Source organism: Teleopsis dalmanni, chromosome 1, assembly GCF_002237135.1.
Source record: "Teleopsis dalmanni isolate 2A chromosome 1, ASM223713v2, whole genome shotgun sequence".
Taxonomy (NCBI): Eukaryota; Metazoa; Arthropoda; class Insecta; order Diptera; family Diopsidae; genus Teleopsis; species Teleopsis dalmanni.
In genome coordinates this window covers 212801497-212825740 of record NC_051846.1, presented here as the reverse complement: position 1 = coordinate 212825740, position 24244 = coordinate 212801497, and the positions used below count along the sequence as shown (strand labels likewise).

Genomic DNA, 24244 nt, shown 5'->3' with positions numbered 1-24244 from the left:
GTTAAGAACCATAACAGGAATTCTATCAGGGCACTATAAGCTAAGCTGACAAACTGGATTTCAAATAGAATTTGCAGGTTTGCAAAGAAAAAGAGGAGAGTTTGAAGAATGTACTGGGTAGGTACTGCATAAATCATAAACACTCCAGAGTAAATTCATTTCACTTGGAGATGAAATAGAAATTGAATTGATCTATTTGTCGCAGTCTTATATAGCTCACACAATAATAAAAATATAATAAAGTAATAAAGCACACATAAACACTTTTAATGTTATCAAACACCATTATTATCATTTTCATTTATTTCATTTATTATTGGTTTTTTTTACTTTTTGAATATACTTAAATATATGGATTATAAGAAATATTCATATAACCACTGTCAAGAACAGACTATCAATTGTTATTAAAACCCATTATATATCATATTATAAAATTAGAAGAGTATACTTTTCACTGACTTAAGGAATGAATACTATCTAATGAAGAACCACTCTTGATAAGTCGAATAAGTGTGTGAAGGGCGTCACATTCTTCAACAAACTCGGCGATATTTCTAGCACTAGTTTTGGCAAAATACAAAATTAGCAAAATAAAAATAGGATGGTTCTAATATATCCATCCTTCTACCCACAATAATGAGAAATGTGGATGAGAATGGCTTTCTTAGCTAAATGAGGAGGATGCGTTCCTATTACCATTTCACCTAACTAGCCACGTGAAGATTTGTTTACTTCACTCTTTAATACTGCTCCAAAAGGCTCAAAACCTTTTAAATACACTGTAAAAAATTATGCTTTATTATATAAATAAAATTACTAATCATTAATGAATCATAAAACAGAAATCCAACTAATTTATAAAGCCTTGCCTCAAATCTCTTTAACTTCAACCAAACAGCAACAGTTGTGCACACTGTCGTTAACAGTGCTGAAAGCGTCATTAACATTTTTGTTAACAGCAATAATCGCAGCAGCGCAATGCAAATGTAAAATGAGATGAAAACCGTCACAGCCGACGAGAGCAACAGCGACTGAGATGCTTCGTTCAATCGTGGTGAAGACCGAAATGTGGATGCTGCGAGTTGAGTTTCATCTCAGACAGCAACCCAACTGCTTCGTTTACATTTGGCACATGCAACTACCTCCCGTCTGCGACATGTTCGCAGACATGTTGTGTTTAGTTTGATGTATGGTACAGCGTACAGATGCGGCTGTTCGGAAAATTGTTGCATGCAGGTAGAAAAATGTTAAGTTGCATGCCGCAAGTAGAAAAAGCGCCGAACAGACATTGAATGAATGATGCTAACACACGATGACGATGACGATAACGACGACGACGACGACGACGACGACAAAGAGGAAGAATGATGATTGCTTGAAGAATGATGTGTGCTTGCTGGGTTAGGCAGTGCAAGTAGGCAGCGCTGGCATCATCAGCGCAGAGCCAATACAGCATACAGCATCGCCACGGTAAAAATAATTGTTTCAGTCGTGTGCGCCGTGTATTTTCGTGTCGTGCTTGTTGTTGGGCCCGTTCAGTTGACTCTAAACAGCCAACTTGAATTGACGTTTGCGAACGGGACGGCGCGTTGTGTTAGCAGAAATTCTGTTCGAGTGCATTTCTTCGGCAATTCTGCGTGTGACAGAGCGAAGTGAATTTTTTGCGTGTTGTGCTTATCGCGTGCGCGCGGGAATTAAACGCGTTTATTTTTAAAAATTGTGAGAAATTCGTTGCTAATTTACGTGTGGTGCGTGCGAATTTGAAAAATTCTATTAATTTTATGCGAAATAAATTAAAATAAGTAAAATCTGAAATTGCTTCGTGCATGATTTGTGGTGGATTCCAGTGCTTTCAGGTGCTCGATCCCGCCCCATATTCAATCACCGCTTGAATAAATGCGCAGAGGAAAGAAAGCAAAAATATTTTGAATCTCAAAGAGAATTACAATTTTTTAATAAAAATTATGATTTTAATTAAAAGTGAAGTGAATTCAAGACAAAATTTATTACAAATAAAAATTGTGAAACAACCAAACAATTAATTACTTTTTAGAAGTGACTTGGCCTGACCTAATTTCTGACTCCAAAACAAATTGCGACAATTAAAAAGGCTCGCAGCCTCTACAATTCAAAATTAATCGACTTAATCCCTACCAATAATTCAAACGTAAAATGGCTAAGCTGGTACAGCTCATTCTGCTCTTAGCCACACTACAATTTGTGCTGGCTATACCGACCGACATTTACTTGAAAATGTTGGCCGCACAGGCGCCCACCGACCCCTGCTATGATGATGACAAAGCGCGCAAATGCATACCGGATTTTGTGAATGCAGCCTATGGCACACCCGTCCTAGCTACAAGTACTTGTGGCTACAATGAACCGCAACGCTATTGCGAGCATACCTCGGTCAGTGGCAGTAGTAAGTCTCAGGATATGACATGTCACACTTGCGACAACGACAATCCTCAACAACGTTTCCCAGCCAGTGCACTAACTGATTTAAATAACTCCAACAATGTCACTTGCTGGCGCTCGGAACCTATAACACCAGTTACCAGCATGAATGCTCCGCCAGACAATGTGACACTGTTGCTTACTTTGGGCAAGAAATATGAACTCACCTACATCAGCTTGCAGTTCTGCCCGAAAGCACCTAAGCCCGACTCGATTGCCATTTACAAGAGCGCAGATTTTGGCAAAACTTGGCTGCCATACCAATTCTACAGTTCACAATGCAGACGCGTCTATGGACGACCAAATCGCTTAACTATAACTAAGCACAACGAACAGGAAGCACGCTGCACTGATGCGCATCGCCACGCTGGTGAAATGTCTGGCATACAAGGGACACGCATCGCTTTTAGCACTCTTGAAGGTCGCCCATCGGCACGTGACTTAGACTCATCGCCTGTGCTGCAAGATTGGGTTACAGCTACAGACATAAAAGTGGTATTCAATCGCCTGCAAATGCCTGAGCAGGCTACGAAGCTCACACTAGAACCGAATGTTGACATAAAAGCTGGCAAATACAGTGAAACCGAAAGTAACACGCTGCACATACACCAATTGGGCTCGAACGCCCTTGATCAGCAGAGCATGTACGGTACTAGTGGTGCCGCAGCTGGTGGCACTTCCGCACTCATTGCAAGCACTGGGCAACACTATGCTGTGTCAGATTTTTCTGTTGGTGGTCGCTGCAAGTGCAATGGACACGCTTCGAAGTGCATTCCGGATCACCATGGCTTGCTGACTTGTGATTGTAAGCACAATACGTCCGGACGCGACTGCGAACGCTGTAAACCTTTTCATTTCGACCGTCCGTGGGGACGCGCAACGGCACGTGATCCAAATGAATGCAAAAGTAAGTGGCTTTTAAAGTTTTTATTCCTATTTATTTATGTATGAAATCGAGAAAGGTCGAGTGATGTGTTAAGGGAAATGTAGCCAATTAAATAGTGTTGAGATAAATGAATGAATAATTCTATTGCAGTTACTTCTTTTATATATTAATTAAATTTTTCATTTTATTGACCATGACTTTATAATATTATATACCTTTTGAAGAAGTTCACCAATTTTAATTGGCATTTCATGAATCTTTGAGTTCACTAAGAAAGCTAAATAAATAACTAAATAAATAAATTATGTGATTAACTATTAACACAATAAAAATGCATGGTTAAAAACGTGTCTGACACTAAATCAGCAAAATTAAAATTTTTTCCTTCAGCAAAAATTTAATATTAGCTCAGTTTAGAGTACATAGCAGTAAAATTATCCAAAACACGAATTGCCCTTATTAATCCTTTATCCCAATTTAATACCAAGGCAACATAAAATTACATGGCATCCATAGCAAACATCAGCAAGCATGGAAAATCAACTTCAGGTGCACGCCTACATTGAAATTAATCCTCCTAGATTATGATAACTAAGCCAACATTGATTAAAATGTTCCATAAATCGTCAGTGCAAGTAACCATTGCCTTCAACCACCAAATCCCATTCCTCCTTCCTCCAGCCATGAACGCTGCTCTTTTGCAAACGCTCAGTGCACTGAGTTGCCTGCTTTAATAATGTTTATGCAATGGATTAGGCTTATCCGTCATTGAGTAACATTGGACACGTGTGCCTTGAAAAATAAGCTCACAACAACATCAAACAAAAGGAACAATGCAATTTTTTATGGTCGTAATAAAAACTTTCACTTAATAAGCCAAACTTGCTGAAATTAAATGAAAGAAACAGAATGCAGCGAAGAATGGTTGCCTTCCTTCCCGTAAACGGGGAACTCGTGCCACACAACAGCAGTGAAGAATATTCCTTAAGCAAACAAGAGGAACGCTTTACGAGGCTTGACGCATTTTAAAAAGCGGTGCGCTCGTCAATCAGTCATTTTGTGCAACAGACCGTCTCGTTCCAGACCAGATTTTTAATCAATTTGCCTTACTTAATCCAGAGGAGCACGCGCCCTCTGGCGCTTCGCACATGGATAGCATACTTTTTGGTTTTTGGTTATGAAGAAGTTTTCATGAGAGGAGTGCACTGGATGTTTAAATTGTTTATTTGCTCTTCTCCGCATTCGTTCGACTTCATTTCATGTTTGGCAAATTATCGTTTAAACGCGGAATTCACTTTGGTTTCTGGCATTTTTCAGCCTCAATACCCGTGGCACAAGTGTCCGACATGTGCACCGCTCATGACGAGTGCGGAACAGGGAGTGAGTGGCATATAAATGATATTTAATTAAATGTGTTTTTTATTTGATTAAAGGATTAGAAATTTTGCCTAACGAGTTGTCATAAATCAAGCAAATATCATTCCAATTTGGATTTTCATTTGATGCTAATATGACAGCAGTTAATTTGTGCTATTTACGAAGTCCAACAATTTTCTAATTCTTTAATGAAAGAAAAAAAATAAATTAAAAAATTTTAATTTACTCCGTAGAGAAACGCAATTCTAACTAGAAAGTTACTATGATAATGGCAAAGATTTGAATGATAGGATATTAAGATATTGAAATCAAAAGATAACACTGTTATTGTGGCAATCAATCTAGTTAATGAAGTCAAATAGCACAAATAATCCATTGCCATACCATTATTTCTAAAACATATCAAAGTGCTAAATGTTAGTGATGAACACTACCACGAAACCTGAACTGTGGAGCTAAGTAACTACAGAATAGCTATTTCTACCTCCTTATAGAGAATGCCAGTTTTAATGTCTTTCTTCTTCCTCTTTATAGCTACTATTTCTATAATATTCATATGCATTAATACAGGTGGTTATTTATTATGAGAAATTATTTTAAACTGATCCTGTAAGGTATAGTAATCCCTTCTTGCTCTACAGTTCTATTCAGGGTTACTGTGTTTTGGAATCCATACCCGAACAACCTTGGAAGCATTTATGATTATCAATTTTACCAACTGCAACTTATTAAATTCTTTATCCTTTAGCCCACAACCAGATGATTGTTGTTATTTCAGTTTCTAAATTTAGTATTTGAAAAGGAGTATTGACGAAAAGAAACACTAGAAATGTAAATAACTTAAAAATACATTAAAAATATGGAAAACCAAAATTTACTTACAGTTTTTCCAACATCACTTTAAGCTAGCATTTTTCCCAAAGAATATATTTTAATAAACTTTATTAATTAATAAACTTTATCTATGGCAAGTTCCTTGCCAAAAAAGAAAGCCCTTACTCCTAATAATAATTAATATTATATGGGTCTGTTACATATGTTCTGGATTTTGAATCATTAGTATAAGATTTATATAACTGTAGATCAGAAGATCACCAGCTCCGAACCTGCATAACAAGGATTTTACCACATATAGGTTTTCATTCCATTCATTTTCTTTCAGCAGTGCTTGATCATTATTTTGACGGTACTTAATGAATTTTACTTTCTGAATATGTATAGATTGAAATCGTATTTACTACCTATATATATTTTTAACTACAAGATAGTCCTAACTACCTTTAAAGTAACCTTTGAGATTGTTACTAATAGAATCTACAAGAACTTAAGAAACCACAATGAAACTATGAAAAGACTTGAATACAAATATCATCCATAGCATTTACCAAATCTGACCTAAGGATTCTTCTTTCTGCTTCTTTATGCATTCTCATTTTATAATTATTTAAGTCAAATATTTTCATTCATTTTAACACTTGATTTGTTGTCATATCTTTTTAATTTTTGGTGTTATAAGAGCCCGGGAAGATCTATGTAGCAGATAACATTATAGAAATATCATTTCTCTTCTTGACAGTCTACTGAATATACAGACTAGAACAACTAAACTTTTTTCTGATAATTTTTTTTTTTAGTATTCACATTATTTCTTATTTATTTGATATTTAATTAGAAATTTAAATAAAATAAAAAATAATTGAAAATAAAAATAATATTAAAAACTTTTCAAAAAGAACTTCAAAAGTGCAGTTATAAAATTGAAATCAAATCGATGGCAGTAAATGACGGTTTCATTACTTTTATCCTCAAAAGAAAAAACTGATTCTTCTCCAAACAGCTGAAGGCAATTATTATTGCTATTATTACATATCGCATATTTATCCGGGTAGTCAGAAGTGCTCCCAATCCTCAATAAATTGAACCCTTCAGCTGAAGTAGACACGGTGTGTTGTTTTAGTTTTTCATTTTATGCAACCCTAAAATGTGAACACAAAAAATAATTGCACAATCCAGCAATCCTCAGTCCGTAGAAATTGAAAGTGAATTGCAAAGAGTTTAAATAAAATTAATTTGATAAGCATGTCCTTACATATCCTGTAACAAACACAAGCAGCAGGCGTAGACCTACGAGTGTTACCCTTGACTCGACAATAATTTATTGAATAACAAAAGTTTTGTAATGAGTATTGTAATAGGATATGAGTTCAACAAAGTTTTCTGAGGTAGTCAGATTTAAAAACGTTTCATTGTAAGGATATCCACTTGGAGTATTCATGTAAATGTAGTCGAAATTGCAATTCAATGCCATTACATTTTTAAAGCATGAAGAAAGTATTTTAAATAGAAAATTTTGTTTATAAATAAAATCATTTAAAGATAATAGCAAAATTCTTCTTCATATTCTGTCATATCAAGGGAATATTTAGTCGATTTAATTGGAGTCTTAGCATTATTTTAATGCTAGAAGAACTTTCAATTATACTGAGGAGTGCATAAAATATACGTAAGATAGACACACCATTTCGGAACTAAGTAAAGATCATTATATATGAAAACACAATAATTCTGGTTTAAGAAATTTTACATATAATAAAATGCTATATCGCTGTTTACTGGAGATAGTTAGATAGATAGATAGAAAGACAGTTAGGTAGATAAATAGATAGTCAATTAGATGGATAGATTGATTGATAGTTAACAGGACTAATAACTCCTACTGCAGCACAAGACTGTGGCCATGGCAGGTCTTATTATGCTACAACTAAATTGATTTGAACGTTAGACGACAAGTATGTCACATGATATTAATTTTTTCTGTAGAGTAGTATAAGTAGTTTTATTTAAAAAAAAAAACATTTATAATTTTAAGTTGTAAAGTAAACGATTTAAGCCCAGTAACAATAAAAATCTATGGTATGAGTAGTAGCATAAGTAGTTAAAAACTCCGCGAAACCGAATTTTGAAAAAAACTAGATAAACAGATAAACTGGATAAACAAACTAGATAAACAAAATGGATATATTTATAAAAGCGGTTTGTAAAATAGTAAAGAAAGTCACTGTTAGTAGAACATAGCTCAACAGTAGGTCCACCGTAACCAAGTAGAAGAACCTTAGCCTTTCGCATAAATGCCAAAGTATCCTTTAATGAAAAGTACCTAATATCAGGTGAAAAGCTTCCATACTAACTATACTGATACTGGTGATAGGGGTCACTAGGGAGTCATCTAATAACTCCTTAGCAATAATGGAAAGCCTCCTCACCTTTTATCGCCTTGAATGATTTTTAAGTAGCGTGGCATATTTGGTCTTTTGAAAATATCAAATCATATTGTTAACAGATTTTCCACACTTCTCTTCAGATCTTGAAAATTTCTACACAACTGCTAATATATCTCAAACAATATAACATATGTTAATAAATTCCTAATATATATTTTAAAAAGGAATTCTTACAAACAATTACCTCCTGTTAGAAACAACGATTGCTACACAAAGAGCTGTCCTTCTACTCCCTTTTTACTGCACTTTTTGATTCCGGCTTGAATGTGATTTTATTGCAATTGTAAAACATTTTCCACACACCACACACACACACACACGCATACACCTCAATCGTTGTGGATGAACATATGCCCAACATCCTCACAGCACCTACAGGCTTGTTCATATAAATTCATATCCTGACTAAATGTGAGTCAATTGCGGAAAAAGTCCTTTTCGACTTCCGAGTTTATAAATCACGCCAACGCCAACGTTAAAGCCATAGCCGCCACTACCATTGCCGCTGATTACAATGCAATTCTTGTTGTTGTAGTATTGTTTTTTTCAATGACATTTGTACTGCACGTTGTTGCTGTTGTTGTTGTTGTTGTTGTTGTTGTTGTAATATGAGTGTTTGTTGCTCTTGTATGAATGAGCTTAGCACAGAATTGCGGCGTTTATTAGGGGTAAATATGCGTGCATATGTTGCATGTTTATCCTGTTTTTATGACCCTGACATATCCTTTCAAATGTTTGTGTACCGCAATTTGTGCTGCAATTGCGTTTGTTATGCATTTTTAAACCTAATTTTGACATGAAAAAAATGTTAATATGTGAAACAATAATAACAACAACAAGAAGAAGAAAAGTAGCTCGAAAAATAGGAAAATAACATTTTGGCTGATTGCCTACGGGAAAGTGTGTGCATAATTTGTGCATTTTCACCCTACACAATGCAGGCATGTCGGGCCTGGCAGGCAAGCAGTAGCATTCAAACTGGGTAGAGGACAGATTCGAGGACTGGGTAATAGGCAGAATAGTTGAACATGGAATCGGCAATATGAAAATGTGTGAAATTGCGGAAAATTATTGCTGTCGTTTTCTTCCCCGAAATCAACTTCATAGGCAGTAATCACAGTTATTAACGCTGCTGTTTGTTATTAGTGCTTTAGTGTATTAGCATGATAAGCACGTGTTAATGTATAAGTATATGGGTGTATGGGTGTATGAGTGTATGCGCTGTGCTGTATGTACGTAAACTATAAATTAGCGTGTAGTTGTTATATTGTTATTAAATTGTAATTCTATTCAAAGGCATGACTTCATTGCCTTGCTCGCATATGCTGCGAATGGTTGCGCTGACACATGGACACAGAATCGCTTTGGAAAAACGCTTAATTTGCGGAAAATTTCTGCCAAAAATTCAATTAATTTGTATTTTCCATTTTCATTCCGCCATAATTTATACGGAATTATTAATTTTGCCTTAGTACGCAAAAACTAATTGATTTTGAAAATAATGAATTCATAAAACTCACGTCCAAACAAACAAAAAAAAATTAGCTTTCACATATGCGGAGAACATCAAATGAATTTCCCGAAACCGTAAAATCGCTCAACCGTTTTATTGCGAAAATATGAATTTTACAATTTGCAATTCACAGTTACCTCCTGTGAAAACTTCCGCTGCACAAAGAAAGAACTTAAATGTTCATCGATATTCATGGTCATGGATAATACCAAAGTTTTTTTTTTGAATTTTCTTAAACGAACGGAAACATTAAATATTAAAAAATCATACATAAAAACACCGACTGCTAATCATTATACGCTATGAGTAATTTATTAAAAATGAGAATATCCTTTGCCAGTGATTATGTTCAAATACCGCTGACCCTGCATAAATGACTTCTAAGTCTTGATTGACAGCAAACAAGATAATATTAAGTGTTTGATAAAATTCGTAGGGAATTGTTTGTTACGACCTGCTCCAGTGTAATGTAACGATTAATTCGATTCTTCACTGCTCACAACGAGACCCCATGAATAAAACTATCCAGAAGAAAGGAACAGAATCGACCAACGGAAAAAAATTTGTCGTCTATCTTGACAATGCTAAGCCACACACATTTGCGAGTATTATGGGCTTCACACAAACTGATAACCATTTTATTTGGTTTCTGCAAAACTCCCTCATTGGTAAAAATTAACCAACCGAAGAGCTGCTGACGATCACTTGGGGAATTTTTTCTCCGATAAACCACAGCAGTTCTATGCCAATAAAATTATAAAGCTACCCCAAATATGGCAAGGTCTTAAAATAAAAAAGTAAATCTTGTGAACCACTGCAAGAGGATGTCATATTTGTTTGATGTAGGTTCGAATATCTATTCTATCAGTGAACTTGTGATTATGAGTTAAAAGTAAAGAGTTTCTACCTCAATATCAATATCCTGATAGCTGGTAACTGGTAGCTCTTATTCTCATCCGATATTATAATATATCAACAAGTCATGTTTTAGTCTTCGCTTAAAAAACTAATTGATTTTTATTCAATGATTGACAATTGTTCCGTTTAAGAACGATTTTGTTTGCAGTCTTCCGCTCTATTAGGAGACAAACTATTTGTTTTTGAAAATGATTTATGTTATCGTATCATGAAAGTCAAAAAGAAACTTCATGAAATTATTCAATAAAAAGTTGCAGACCACACCGAAAACAATATAAAAATATATATGAAATTCTAAATTCTCCTCACGTTTCGAGTGAATGAATCATCATAAAATGAATCTTTTACACTTTTAATTATTTTGTCACTTCAACAAAAATTGTGACCATTCGCAAATGAAAACTACATTTGAAATTGTCTGCAAATCACAGATTCATGCGCTGCTGAGGTAGAAGATACAGGCAAGAAATTCTATTTCATTAAAAAAAAATAAATCTTGTACAGAAATTTGCGTGCAAAAAAGATAAATGACTTCTGAATGTAATCTACACATTTTACCGACCGAAGAAATTAGTTAAGCAATTTATCTGAATGAGGAAAAAATACCAACAAATGCTTTCGTAATGAAATGTTAGGGAAATATTATAAAATCGCCAGCAAAAAGTCGGCATCAAAGTGAATTTGACATTTCAGGAACAAAAAATTAATATAGAAATAAAAAATTTAATAAAAATATTAAACACATAAAAAATACAATCTTTGACGGCAAAATATCAAATAAAATTTAAAAAAAGATTTTTGCAAAAGAAAATAATTCAGAAAAAAATTATTATCTTTTTTTGTTGCTGCTACCGTCATAGCAATTGTTGCTGCTGCGTGTTGTTGATGTTGATTTTGATGTTGCTAATGTCACAAGGTGTAAACAGCAATTTCGTTTGAAATTTATTTTTGCTTGTGGTTCTTTCGTTTTCTGTTGGACTTGGATGTGGATGTGGACGTGAACGTGGATGAGGACGGACTTCGTCTAACCGCAGTGACCACAGCACATAAATTTCGAATTAATTACTCGGAACCCAAACAGAAACGAAGACTTTTTATAAAAAGAATATATATATATAAATGCTATTTGATTTTTAAATTTATAATTCAAAATTATTTAATATTTAAATGAATAAAAATTTATTAACATTATTTAAAGAATTAAATTTAGATAAGAATTTAAATTTCTTAAAGTGATTTTTGGCTAAATTGCTTAAATTGCTTAATTAAGCAATTAATTTAAAGCAATTTAAGCAACACCTACAGAACTCAATTTTGGATCATTTAAGAATTATTTCGGATAACTATAAGAACTATCAAAGCATTATCTTAAATATGCTAAGATATACATACATCGTGCTACCTGTGATATTGCCTCTGTCTTTTATTTTTTTTATATTGTCTTTTATATATTGTATAATCAGAATTGTGCTTTACAATGGGCAATGCTCAAAAGTATACTTTTGACTATTTGGCATATTTTTGACCAAAAATTTTCTTTACCGAAAATCAGTTCTAACCTGGCCGTTATTATTTATAACCACTTGTCATTGTCACATTCATAATACCTTCGGTACGGAACTACTTAGCCAAATGTTTTTCAGCAGCTCCTTGTTGGACCAATTTTTTACCATTAAAAGAGTTTTATAGAGAGTGAAACAAACGGCAGTAACATGGTACAATGTCCGGGCAATACGAAGAATACATCAAAACTTCCCAAGCAATTTTGTTCAATTTGTACTGAGCCATCAAAAATATATGTGGCTTGGCTTTTTCAAGATGGAACACAACTCATTTTCTGTTGACTTGTTCTGGTCGCTTTTCCTTGATTATTTCGTCCGAACAGTCAAGATAAAATTTGAATGAATCATCATAACTTTATTCTTCTTCTTTCCTTTACGTTCAATAACGAGTACTTTTTCATAGGCGATAGTATAAACTCTCTTGATCAGATAAAAGTATTGAACAAAGTAATACGATTTGTAATTAACATGATACACAGTATCGTATTGTATATTTATTTATTTTAATATCTAAAAATTCTAAAGAAAGTTAAATTAAGTCAAACTGGCTGGCCATAAGCGAGATGTAGAACTACTAACTCTTAACGATACCTGATGGAATAAAGATATCTATGGAGATTACAAGATATCTATGAATGGCTACGTTGTGTAGAATTCTGATTCTGTAATAATGCAGTAGCATATTGAATGATATCATATGTCTTCCGCAGTGACTCCTATCAAACTATATTTGCCTGATTTGTAATAAGCTAGAAATCTTCGCTGCCTACTATATATATATTACCATGTATTCAATTAGTATGATAATAAATTGTCTTATTTTAAATTAACTTCAAATTATCTGCTTTTATAAGAACTTCTCAAATAATAAGTCAAACATTTTTTAATAATATTCTAAAAATTGTGAAAAAAATGTGAAACTCACAGAATAAACTCATCAAAACCAATTTTAAAATTTCTCTTTCCAGTAAAATATTTCAAATGTTAATATTTGCAAATTGAGTAAGAAAAGAAAGTAAAATTTTTGTTTTCAAAATCGCGCAAAAACATTGTCTCAAGTATGACCACTTCACATCAACCATCGACGCTGTGAAAAGTCCTTACGACTATAGCACACAATAGGATATCATGTATCCGCACTTGAGAAGAAAAATGTTTAAAAAGAATTTTATTAAGAACGTCAAAAAAACAACAACGAACAATCACAAACGAAATTTCTTATAACATTTTTTGTCCACTGCTTGGCAACATTATTGCCAAAAAATGTCCTTAAGGTATTTGCTTATGCTGTGAGTGCAGGACTTTGTGCAATTTTATTTGTTGCTTATTTTTGCTGTTGTTGTTGTTGTAATTTTGTTGTTAAGTGTAAACAAAAAAGTCAATGCGCAGTAGGATTGCAATATATATACGCCTTTTATACGCCACCACACACACACATGTACGGCTACGGGTATGAAAGCACATACACAACGAACATATGCTGTATCATAAGCAATTGCCTTTGCTGTAGTCCTTTCGTCCATTGTCCTGCGGCTATAATTTCGTTGTTCTACGTAACTCGTTGCATCTCTTTTTATTTTCTATTGTCATTTTATTAAGCATTTGTTTTATTTTTTGACAATTGTTTGAGTTCTTCTGTCATTTTAATTGCTGTTTACTGTGATTGTACATATCTGCACTTGAACTGTTTCCTTTTCTCCCCTCAAGCTCTATTGTATAGGTAACTGCTCTTCTCTTTGTGTGTGTTCATATGATGAATTCAGTGGAATTAAGTCGAACAATGCAACAGAACTGATGGAATTTTTTTGGAGTCATAAATATCTGTAGAAACTTCTCTGTTTTCATTACCTCAATTTCTGAGTAGCCAGCATTTCAGGTTAAGGGAACAAAAACGAATTTATATTAGGACACATCATATGAATAGGAGTGTTATGGGATGATTATATTTTAATTGTAGTAGACTTAGAAGAACTTAGACCATAGATTTTAGATCTTGAAATGTAAATAGTACAACTATACACCAAAACAAAACCAAATAAAATATTCGTTGTGTGTTTTATAAAAGAATTTATGATTGATGAGAATATTTACAAGTTCTGGGAAGAATTCTAATCTAAGTATTACTGAATAAACTAAGAATGCCGAAGAAAAACTAAGAGCTTATTCAAACAATTTTAGATTGTATCAAAACCACTATTTGAACTAAGCAAAGATTGTTCAAAGTTTCAGAAAGGGCTAGTACCTCGTTCTTTCTTATCCTATCTTCTGAAAGGGCTAATTCAAATACTATCTCAATAAAAATGGCTATTAAAGGTTTTTTTAATTAGTATGTTAGAACTATTTAACAAACTCTTTGTTTATACTCAAATTGTGTAGCATAAATCAATTTATTCAAATCTAAAGACACCTGGAATTAACACAATAATTCATCTCAGGTGCGATACAGAGTATTATGCGCAGAATAAGGAGTAATAATAATAGTGATAATTATTAAGAACATCTTAAGAATGTAAGAACATAACTTTACTAGTTCATTTGATTAATTTGTAATTGATTAAAATGTCAACTTTAAACTATTATAAGTAAAAAGTGCTTCAATATCTCCATTACAAAAACATTATTTATAACGTCTTGTTTTCAGAAGATATGCAATTTCATTTATATCAATCAGTACTATAGTGACTAAGGTCTACATAACCGACAAAATTTTTTTTGTCTTCATTATTATTATTTTCTTGTCATTTTTCACATCTCATCTTGTTTTGTATTGTTATTTTTTTCTTTTTTACATTTTGTTAATTTTTTCCACAAATTTTTTTCAATTTTCATTGTCCTTACATCTCAACTCAAAGGACACGTTATGTCATTATTTCATTTTTAGTTGACTTTGATTTACTTTTTACGTAATTTCGCCTTATAAACGTGTAAACCGTAAACTCATAAAACTCTTCACACACGAGAATGTTTTTATAATTTTGAAATTGAATTTCTGCACAAAATTGAATTAAAATGACATATATAAACTAATATATTTTTATGTGTAAACCATTCTATAGTAAGCTTAAAAAAAGTTCCATAATTTTAATGAAATTATTTTTTTTCACATATAAAATAAATAATGTAACTCAAGGCAAGTTAAGTTATCTTTAAGATTTTGTGAACTTGATAAATCGTTATCAGTACTATATCACAATAAAATATTGTTAATAATTATAATTTAAGAACTATTGAGAAGTTAAAAATTCAAAGAGTTGTGAATGAAATTGAGGTTTATGTAGTACTTATTTATGAAGAAGTTTAAAATATAATTCAATCTAAACGTAACTAATGATTATTTGTATAAAATTGATTTTTATGTATAAATATAATAATATGTGCTTATAAATAATATTCATAAAATTTAATAATTCTACACATTTTTATATTCATATTTAAAATTTTAAAACGACATAATAACTGCATTAATAAAATTTCTCTTATATTGGTACAGTTTATATAGTTTATAATGCATTTCTGTTTTATAACAAAATATAAAAAATTTTAAATAATCACGATTAAGAAGATCAAGCAAATATTGTTTGCAGATAAATTTCACACATCTTTTTAAATAACTAATAAAAAATACAACACTGCATGTCATTCTTCTTGAATAAAACTTGTAATAAAAGCTCTACTTACCAAGCAATAGTAAATGTAACGGATTTGCCTTCATACGATATTAATGTGCCCTCACTTCAAAATTATTTCTGTTGTAATTACAATAAATACAACGTTAGAATATTGAAAATCACACTATCAATTTACACTCAATTTGCATTGCGGAATTCATTTCATGCAAAAAAATGCGAAAAACAGTTAAATTAAAAATATTGTGATGCTTTTTCAGTCACTACATCAAATACCTCTTTATGATATTATTTTTTAATTATAAATTCATTAATGAACTAATTATTAATTCCTTTTAAAAATTTAAAGTTTGAATCCGTTAAAATAAGCACTATTTTAATATTAATATTAATATTTTATATGTCTTTTACTATTTAATTGCCAATTTGCATTTTTTATTAAAATTAAAATTTTTGTTTTATATGTTAGTTTTGCATGTAGTTTAGAACTAATTAATACTTTTTTGTGTGGTATATATGCATATTCTTTTTTAAAAAATATCTACAAAAAAAACAAAAAACATATGTTCAAATATGTACATCTAAATATTATATATAAAAGCAGAACAATAATTTTATAAACTTTTCTGTTTACTTTCGTCGCAAGAACACACTTTCTCACTTCATTCTCTAGAACCCGACTATTACTCGTTCTCGTTTACTCTTGTCTTAAACACGATCTCTTTTACAACTTTTAGTTCTTGCTTTTCGTGAGCTTTCGCTGGCTTAAGAACTGCGAATCAATAATTAATAAGTATTTTAACATAACACTATTAACATTTTTGTGTTAATATTGACATTTGTTAACATTTTTTTTCTTCAACTTATAATATTATCAGCTAATTTTACTTGCTTGTAGACCAATGTAATCACCTTTATTAAATGTATAGTACGCCTTTGTTGAGCCATTTACTTCAATGTTATTTTCTGCATTGTTATTTTAATTAAGTAATTTAAAATTATATTCAGTAAATATATTTTTAATTTAACTTTAAACTTAATAATATTTACTTTAAAAGTCTCCATAAAAAATAAATAAAAAATATCATTTTAATATCTCAACTCAACCTTCTCAAGTATATGTTATTTGCTGTTTGCTGTCCAAAATACTTTCATATAACTTATGACTTTTAACAATATTTAAAAATTATTTTCACAAATCCTTTAAGCCATTTTAAAAAAATTTGTTTTTATCCTTTTATATCACTTTTGTTTGCTTGGTACTCTTTTTTGAGTAAATAAACAACAAATATGCATAAAGCGATGTTATACAAAAAAAAAACTTTTATAAAGAAAAAATGTTTATAAAAGCTGAAGAGTACTTGTCCTTTTTTGGTCTGACATATAAGGATCTACTACTTTCCTGCTGGTTGCCGTTGTTATTGCAATTGTTACTTTTTTATACTAATAGCAAACAGCTCTCAAAAGGATGCTGTTTGTTTATTTATTTGTTGTCCTTTTGGCGCTTTTCTTCTAGTTCGGCTTGGCTTGGCTTGGCTTAGCTTAGCTTGACTTTGCTTTCAAGTGATTATGAATATTTTTCGTACACATAAGTCACTTCACAAAATGTCCTTTCGGTTTTGTTTGCTACATTTTTAATACATATACTCAGCTGATGAGATCGGTTTTTTAAGTTTAATAGTAAAACTACTAGTTACACAGAGTTACATATAGTTAAATAGAGTTATATATAGTGGTCTTATTCAACACCATGGTCAACAGTTATTAACTTTGTGTGAATGGTATACAAAAATATCAGATATGGCTTTGAATAGCTTATATAATTGCTGCTTAAAGCGTTATAAAAGGACTATAATGGCACGCACAAACAATGACATTAGGAGCAACACATGAATACATCTAACCAATTTGGTTCGTCTGCCCATTGCCATTATCAAAAAGATACAAAAGCATTGCTCACGGCTACGGCGGCATAGGCTATTCCAACTGCATATGCTGTCCAATAGTCACAAATCCGTAAAGTGACTCTTTGCATTTGTGCTTCCATCTCATCTCCTATACATACACATGTCATGCTAGTCTGTCTGCGGGTCCGTCCTTATTTCTCGCTGTCTATTTCGGCATTTGTTGGCATTTGGGATTGTTGCATTTGTTGGTTGTTGTTGTTGTTGTTGCCATTGTTATTGTTGTTGTGTTTTATATTGTTGCTGGTGCTGGTCGTTGGTGTTGCAACTGTTTGTTTGTATAGCTGTAAACAGTTAATTGGATCAGAGTCCATATCTTTGGCATAGAGAAAAGGGACTGCTGCATACTTTATGGCGCAGTTGCTTATGATTTATTTTAATAAGCTCACATTTGTTGGCGTTTGTTTGGGATTCATTTAATAACATTTTTATTTACATTTCGTTTTTTTTTTATATTCCCTTGATAATATTTGAATTTTATTTATGTTTGGCTTGCTATTTGTGTTCTGCGTTAATTCTATTTATTTTTGTAGGAATTTCTGAGTTTTCAGTTGTTTTTGTTTTTTTAGTTGTGAAAGTGCGTTGATGCGTTTAGTTTCTTTATTGCATCGTAAAGTATCTCAATTTTAATTTTATCTATTTACTCTTCGCGAAATGTGTAGATTCTAAAGTGCGTTTGCTTTACACTTCGCTTACCAAATTTGATACTTTTAATGGCTCAATCTTCCCCTAATGTAATACTTCTTATGCAAGCTAGAGTTGAAACCCTTGTTTTTAATTTGAAGAAAATAAAAAAAATTGTTTGATTAAGATGAGCTTACAGTATGTTATGAATATAAAAAGAATATATTATGTATAATAGTACAGAGTTTTCAGAGGTAAGTACTATTAAATGTTTTATAGTGCAAGTTTTGTGGGTGTGAATATATTTATATTATTATTTATATTATTATATTTTTACCACGTTGTTTATAATTTTAATTATATTTACACATAAAATAAGATTTTGAACTGAAAAACATTTAAATCGAAAATAAGGCAAATTTATATCTAAAATGTTTGTTCTTGTCTTTTCTTTGCTATTCCAATCCATCTAACTTTTAAATAGTTTCTTTTCATCATAAAGATGTGTCACTCTCGGCAAGAAAAAAATAACATTAAGACATATTTATTTTGATATTTATAGACGATTACATTTTCATTCTTGTATGAACTGAATACTAACTCACATATGTTACACATAAACATATTTAAAGAGTCAACAGATATACGCTTTAATATCAGAAAGGAATATTTTGATCACTACATAGTTTACATTCTACAGACAACTTTCAGGATTTTTCGTGTCTTCTTGTCATTTTGAAATAATCTGTGTCCTGATTCAATAAACACCAAATCAAGTCTACATTTTAAAATTTTAACATAAAGAAAAGTCTGCTCTTTTGAAGTAGTAAATGGTTTGGATCTCAACGTAACATTCCAGAATTCTTTCCCATAAAAAGTGACTTCATGGTCAAAGTCAAAACAAAATGCTCGATTAACCGCAACCGTTTCAAATATTCCAATGAATGCTAATTAGTAATCAGTTGCTAATACTTCATAAGTCAACCAGTAATTCTTAGAAACTTCGGAAAATATTTTTGTAAATATCCGTCAACGTCATGCACATTTAGGACGAAAATCAATTCCTTTTTAGTAAAGAAAATTGCGTTTAGATAGGTAGCGACTTTTAACAAATCAACTTTTGGCATTAAAAAATATTAAGTTTGATATAAACTATGAAAAATCTGTAGGAATTCACTTCAATATTGGTGTTTTAATTTAGCTAGAAAGACACTAAAAATAGATGTATGAATAACAAAGACATAGACTTCCAGTGAAGCTGAGCAGTGCAGTGATAATAGTTTCTTCGTACTTCAACAGACTCTAACCGACCAGAAAGCAATTAGTCATTCAAATGAAGACCAGCACATCCGTTGTTGAAGAGTCCCTGATAACAGAAAGTACAAGGAATCTACATACATAGCTGTTGTCCTCCTATGAACTTTAATGTTTAATACTGTTTAAAATTGAGATTATATTATCAAGCCATCACATTTGTTATTTCATTACCATTCAAAATAATTATTAATAAATCTCATTAGCTTTCAACTGGAAGAAAAACAACATAAAAATTTAATTTCTTTCTCTACATAAATGTTTCAATAAAATATATTATTTGAAAACAAAGCGAATAATGTTGCAGATAATATCAATTAAAGGATCGCAACTGCAGTGGAAAACAATAAAAATATTGCTGCATCATGAAAGGGCAAACGTTGCACAAGTTAAATAACATTAGCAGCAACTTCATTATCAGCACCAAAAAAAAAAAAAGCAATAGCAACAACAATGGATAACGTGCCACAAGTGTTAAGCAGACACAAGCAACAAAACAGTGCAAAGCAGCAACTTGCAGTTACATGCAGCAGCAGCAACAATTGCATTTGCAACACACATCATTTGCATATGGCGTGATTCGTCTGGTACCTGTTCCAAAACTGTGGCGCGATGTGTTCCATGTGCATCCGCGCTCTTCCCGCTTCAGTGGTTTTAAAGATAATTCTCTGAAGTTCTGTTGTTGCCATTGCCATGATTTGGTTGTTGCAAACATTAGTTTTTGTTGTTCATTTTTTTGTTCATGTATGCTTGGCTTGTTGTGATCCTCCGCGAAGGAATCGCTTAAGTGCCACTAAGCGAAATGTAAATAAGCATTTAAAAACATCAACAACTCCGGCTGCAATATCCGAAACAGCTGAAAAACAGCAACAAACAACAACACAACACTTGACTTTAACAACAAATAAATCTCAAGCAGCAGTTGCAATCAGCGGATTTATGAATTGCACGTTCGCTTCATATTGGCAATGATTTTCGCCAGTAGCGTTTGCGAAAGCACTTCGACATGCGATTCTAGTTTTCGAAGTGTGAAACTGTGTATCTTCACTAAAAACATTTTTGTTGCTGTTGAGGCTTGAGATACAGCAATTGTTGTGACTTAGGGTAAGGCATACCATGTTAGCTGTTGCTGTTACTGTTGCTTTTGCTTTTGCATTTGTGAAGCGAGAAAAACCGTAAAAACCTGCCACGAAACTCTTGAAAGTGTTGAAACGATGCCGCCTAATAGTCTCCGATCGTTCGTGGTGCTACCGTCGTGGAAGTCTCTGTTTCAAGTATCTTCGATTATGTGGCGCGCAGCTTCTTTCACAATTTTCGCTTTATTTCAATTTTTAACATTTATTTTTTGTCAATTTATGAAAAATGCTGTGTAATCTTCAATATCGGCGACATGCAACATAACGAATTTCATATACTTCACTTCACTTATTTGAAAGTACAAGTACCTAAATTCTTCCCACTTCGATAAATAGTTTTTGAACAGTTTTTGCTATTAAAATACAATGAGAGATGAACTTTCATATACTAAGTAATGTTTACTAATATTTTTTAACAATATTTACTTTAAAAATTATTATATATACACCTTTCCCCTCAATAGAGTATTTTGATCAAGCATTAGAAATAGCCACGCACTGAATTAAAATAATAATGTAATTAAAGATACAATCAGGTATCAGAAAGTATACTTAATTAGTATACTTAGTAATTTCTTTATTTTAATTTGAGTCATCCATTCCTTTCAGTTGATTCAAATTTATATATAAAAATAAATATCAGCCACACTGCCAGCTAACTGTATAAAAAACATAATAAGAAAGATTTTTTGGTCTATAGAGAGGAATTCACCTGGAATAGGGAAGAATTAAATCGACCTAAAACTCTGACCTAGAACTGAAATATATCGAACATATCTCTGCATATCACAACGACTTCTTCTATTTCCTTATATTTCAACCTATAAGTCCTCATCACATTCAAACTGACTTCAATATTTTGAAATGCACTCAATAATTGTCTGTGTTGTATGACTTCGAATACAGATTTCAGATCTATAAAATCCACCAATTAACTTAACAAAAAAGTCTTCAATCTACTAAGGACTCAATTACTTCTATATTGCTTAAAGTATGTATATATTCTGTTGCATTTAAACAAGCCGTAATGATTTTTTTATAAGTCAACAAATTAACTTGAGTTAATTTTTGGTCTGCATGAAGTCCTTAAAGCATTTTATATTTCAGTTTTATTAACAATTTCGGAAGTAGACTGGCAAAAATGAAGGCCGCCAAAGAAAACTTTCAACAACTTCCGCGCCAGCAAAAAAAAATATAAAAAATTGGTTAAACAAAAAATGTTTCTCGTGACGGAAGGATGTAATTGTATTTTACAAGAACCAACTTTTTCATTTACATAACATTTTTCTCCAAATAACTTCATTGTTTCAAAAAATTTATAAAAATGAAATTTATTAAGACAGAAAAAATGTGTAAAGCATATTATGGAATTATCAATTTATTCCCTTAAAAGAGAACTTTATGCTAGAGATATTATTATTACTACTCTTATTTTTAGAAGACACTATATTACATCGCCATCTATGAGAAGATATATTAAGATATAAACAGCTCTAATCTAACCTGAACATATAAAGATTAAGTCATTTATATACTTCACAACGTCTGTTGTCTCCAGATAGCTTCAGTTTCACAAAAACTACGTGAAATAGCAGGTTACGAGTCTGAGGTAGTTAGTTTGAATCTGAACCCGAGATTTTTTATTTTATTACTTTTGTAGTTCTTGTCTAAACATATGTATATATAAGATGACACATTCAGTGACTTGAAAATCATTTTTGCAACAGCTAGTCTCATGACAGATCCTCTTCTTACCAGTTCACCAGTTTTTTTATGTCCCTCAATAGTTAAGGTGGTGCTGAAGATAGGAGACATAATACGAGTAGGTGCTGAAATATACTAAAAATATATTTTAAGACATTTTACAATTCTATCGTAGCTACCATTCGCAAATAAACAGTAGATGTTTCTATAATACTAAATTTAAATATCCTATACGAATGCAGCAGTTTTTTAATAGAAACATTTCCAATACCCTATTTAATACATATATTACTTATTTAACGGGTCACCATGGACTGCGTTATCATCTTAACAAAATGGGTCTGTCTGAAGAGATAGATTATCAACTGGCGTTCATTCGGAAGGCGGAATTTCTTCTGTTCGGTTGCAGTGCTCCGCTCCGTTGAGAGCTACTACCCCGTTTATTCCTATCCCATCCTATATCACTTGTCTATATAATCTACATGGTAATCCACTACCGCAATTTAAAATTGAAGTAACTTTTAATCAAGTATGTATATATACATTTTAAAATATCGGAATAAAGTTAATACTGAATTCCAAATATCTTTCATTATTTGATTCGGATGATGTCAGTTTAAGGTGCTCTCAGTTTTCCACTATAATGACCATCTGAGGCTTAAATTTTCACCTTTGTAACTATTATAATTTATAAATTTCATTTTCATATTCGGATAAACATTAAAAATATACAAACTTTAACTCTTTCTGTAAACTGTTAATCCTTTTATCTATATATTTCGTTTATTTTTGCTTGTAATTATTTTACGAATTACAAATAATTAATTTAACCCAACCGCATAAATAATAACCAAAAATATTACCTGACAAAATATTTACGGAGTAATTAATTATCACTAAGCAAACTTAAAATTATTTTTGCAGATAATGCGGTTAAAATGTTTGTAAATTCACACGAAAATTTGTTGAAATAAATTTATGTTGTTTACAGTAGCAAGGATATTTGCACAAGGATATGTATTCAGTAGCTGATGCTCTTGGTGATGTTATCGCTTATAAATTTGAGGTTGTCCTCAGTTGACTTTATTGTCAAGATTTTGTTTGTTGCTACAATTTGGTGCTGTTGCTACTTCTGCTGCTCATTTCAAAATATTTATATTGTCAACAAAATTTTATAATTTATGTAGTTCTGCTCACTCTCAAAAAGGCGATGAGTGAAGTGAGGACGGATATTTAATAATATCGAAAAAAATAGAGGGACCGGGTTCAGAGCCAAAGTGTGTGATAATAACTGAAGTAAGCATAAAGTTAAGTTGAGTTGTGAAAGAAGCTCGTTGGTATTCAGTAAATTACATTTATTATAAATAGAAGTGTTATAAATTACAGATTTAATGATAAGGATTTAATTATGTTCATTTAAAGCTCATATTTTTAAGATGTTAAAAAGATACTATATTTCACAATGGCTATTCATCATTCAAATGAATTTCATTCACCACTGAGGCGATTCGTAGAAATTAAAATTGCTGCTTTTCAAGTTCAATCTTTGAAAATAAATTAAAAAAGATATGAGTTTAGATTGTTTTTGAGTGTAAAATAGTTTTGAATAAACAATAAATTTTTAATTGTTTTCGCTGAAATTCGCCGTAGCGCTTTTGATTAAAAATTACAATAATTTAATTAAACAGAACTCGATTACGATTACTAAAATTATTGTAAGTAATGTAAACAATCAAAATTTTTATTTTAAATATTTTATTGTAAATTTACGAGTTTGGCATGAATTTTACTCCACCCAAAAGTTTTGAGGAATTTACACGCAGCGCAAATAGAGGAGCACAGATACTGGGGCAGACATGAAAACAATTAAATTAGTAAA

At 31.7% G+C, this 24244-nt stretch overlaps 1 protein-coding gene across 2 annotated transcripts in view; it reads left to right on the top strand.

Annotated features, from left to right (window-relative positions):
* The first annotated feature begins 1991 nt into the window (after positions 1–1991).
* Positions 1992–24244, top strand: part of LOC119671816 (netrin-A) — a 91242-nt gene continuing 68989 nt past the window's right edge. For both annotated transcript variants that reach the window (XM_038082613.1, XM_038082614.1), the window contains exon 1: positions 1992–3367. In XM_038082613.1, the coding sequence (XP_037938541.1) occupies positions 2176–3367 (1192 nt within the window). In that variant the 5' untranslated portion in view covers positions 1992–2175. The remainder of the gene's footprint in view (positions 3368–24244) is intronic.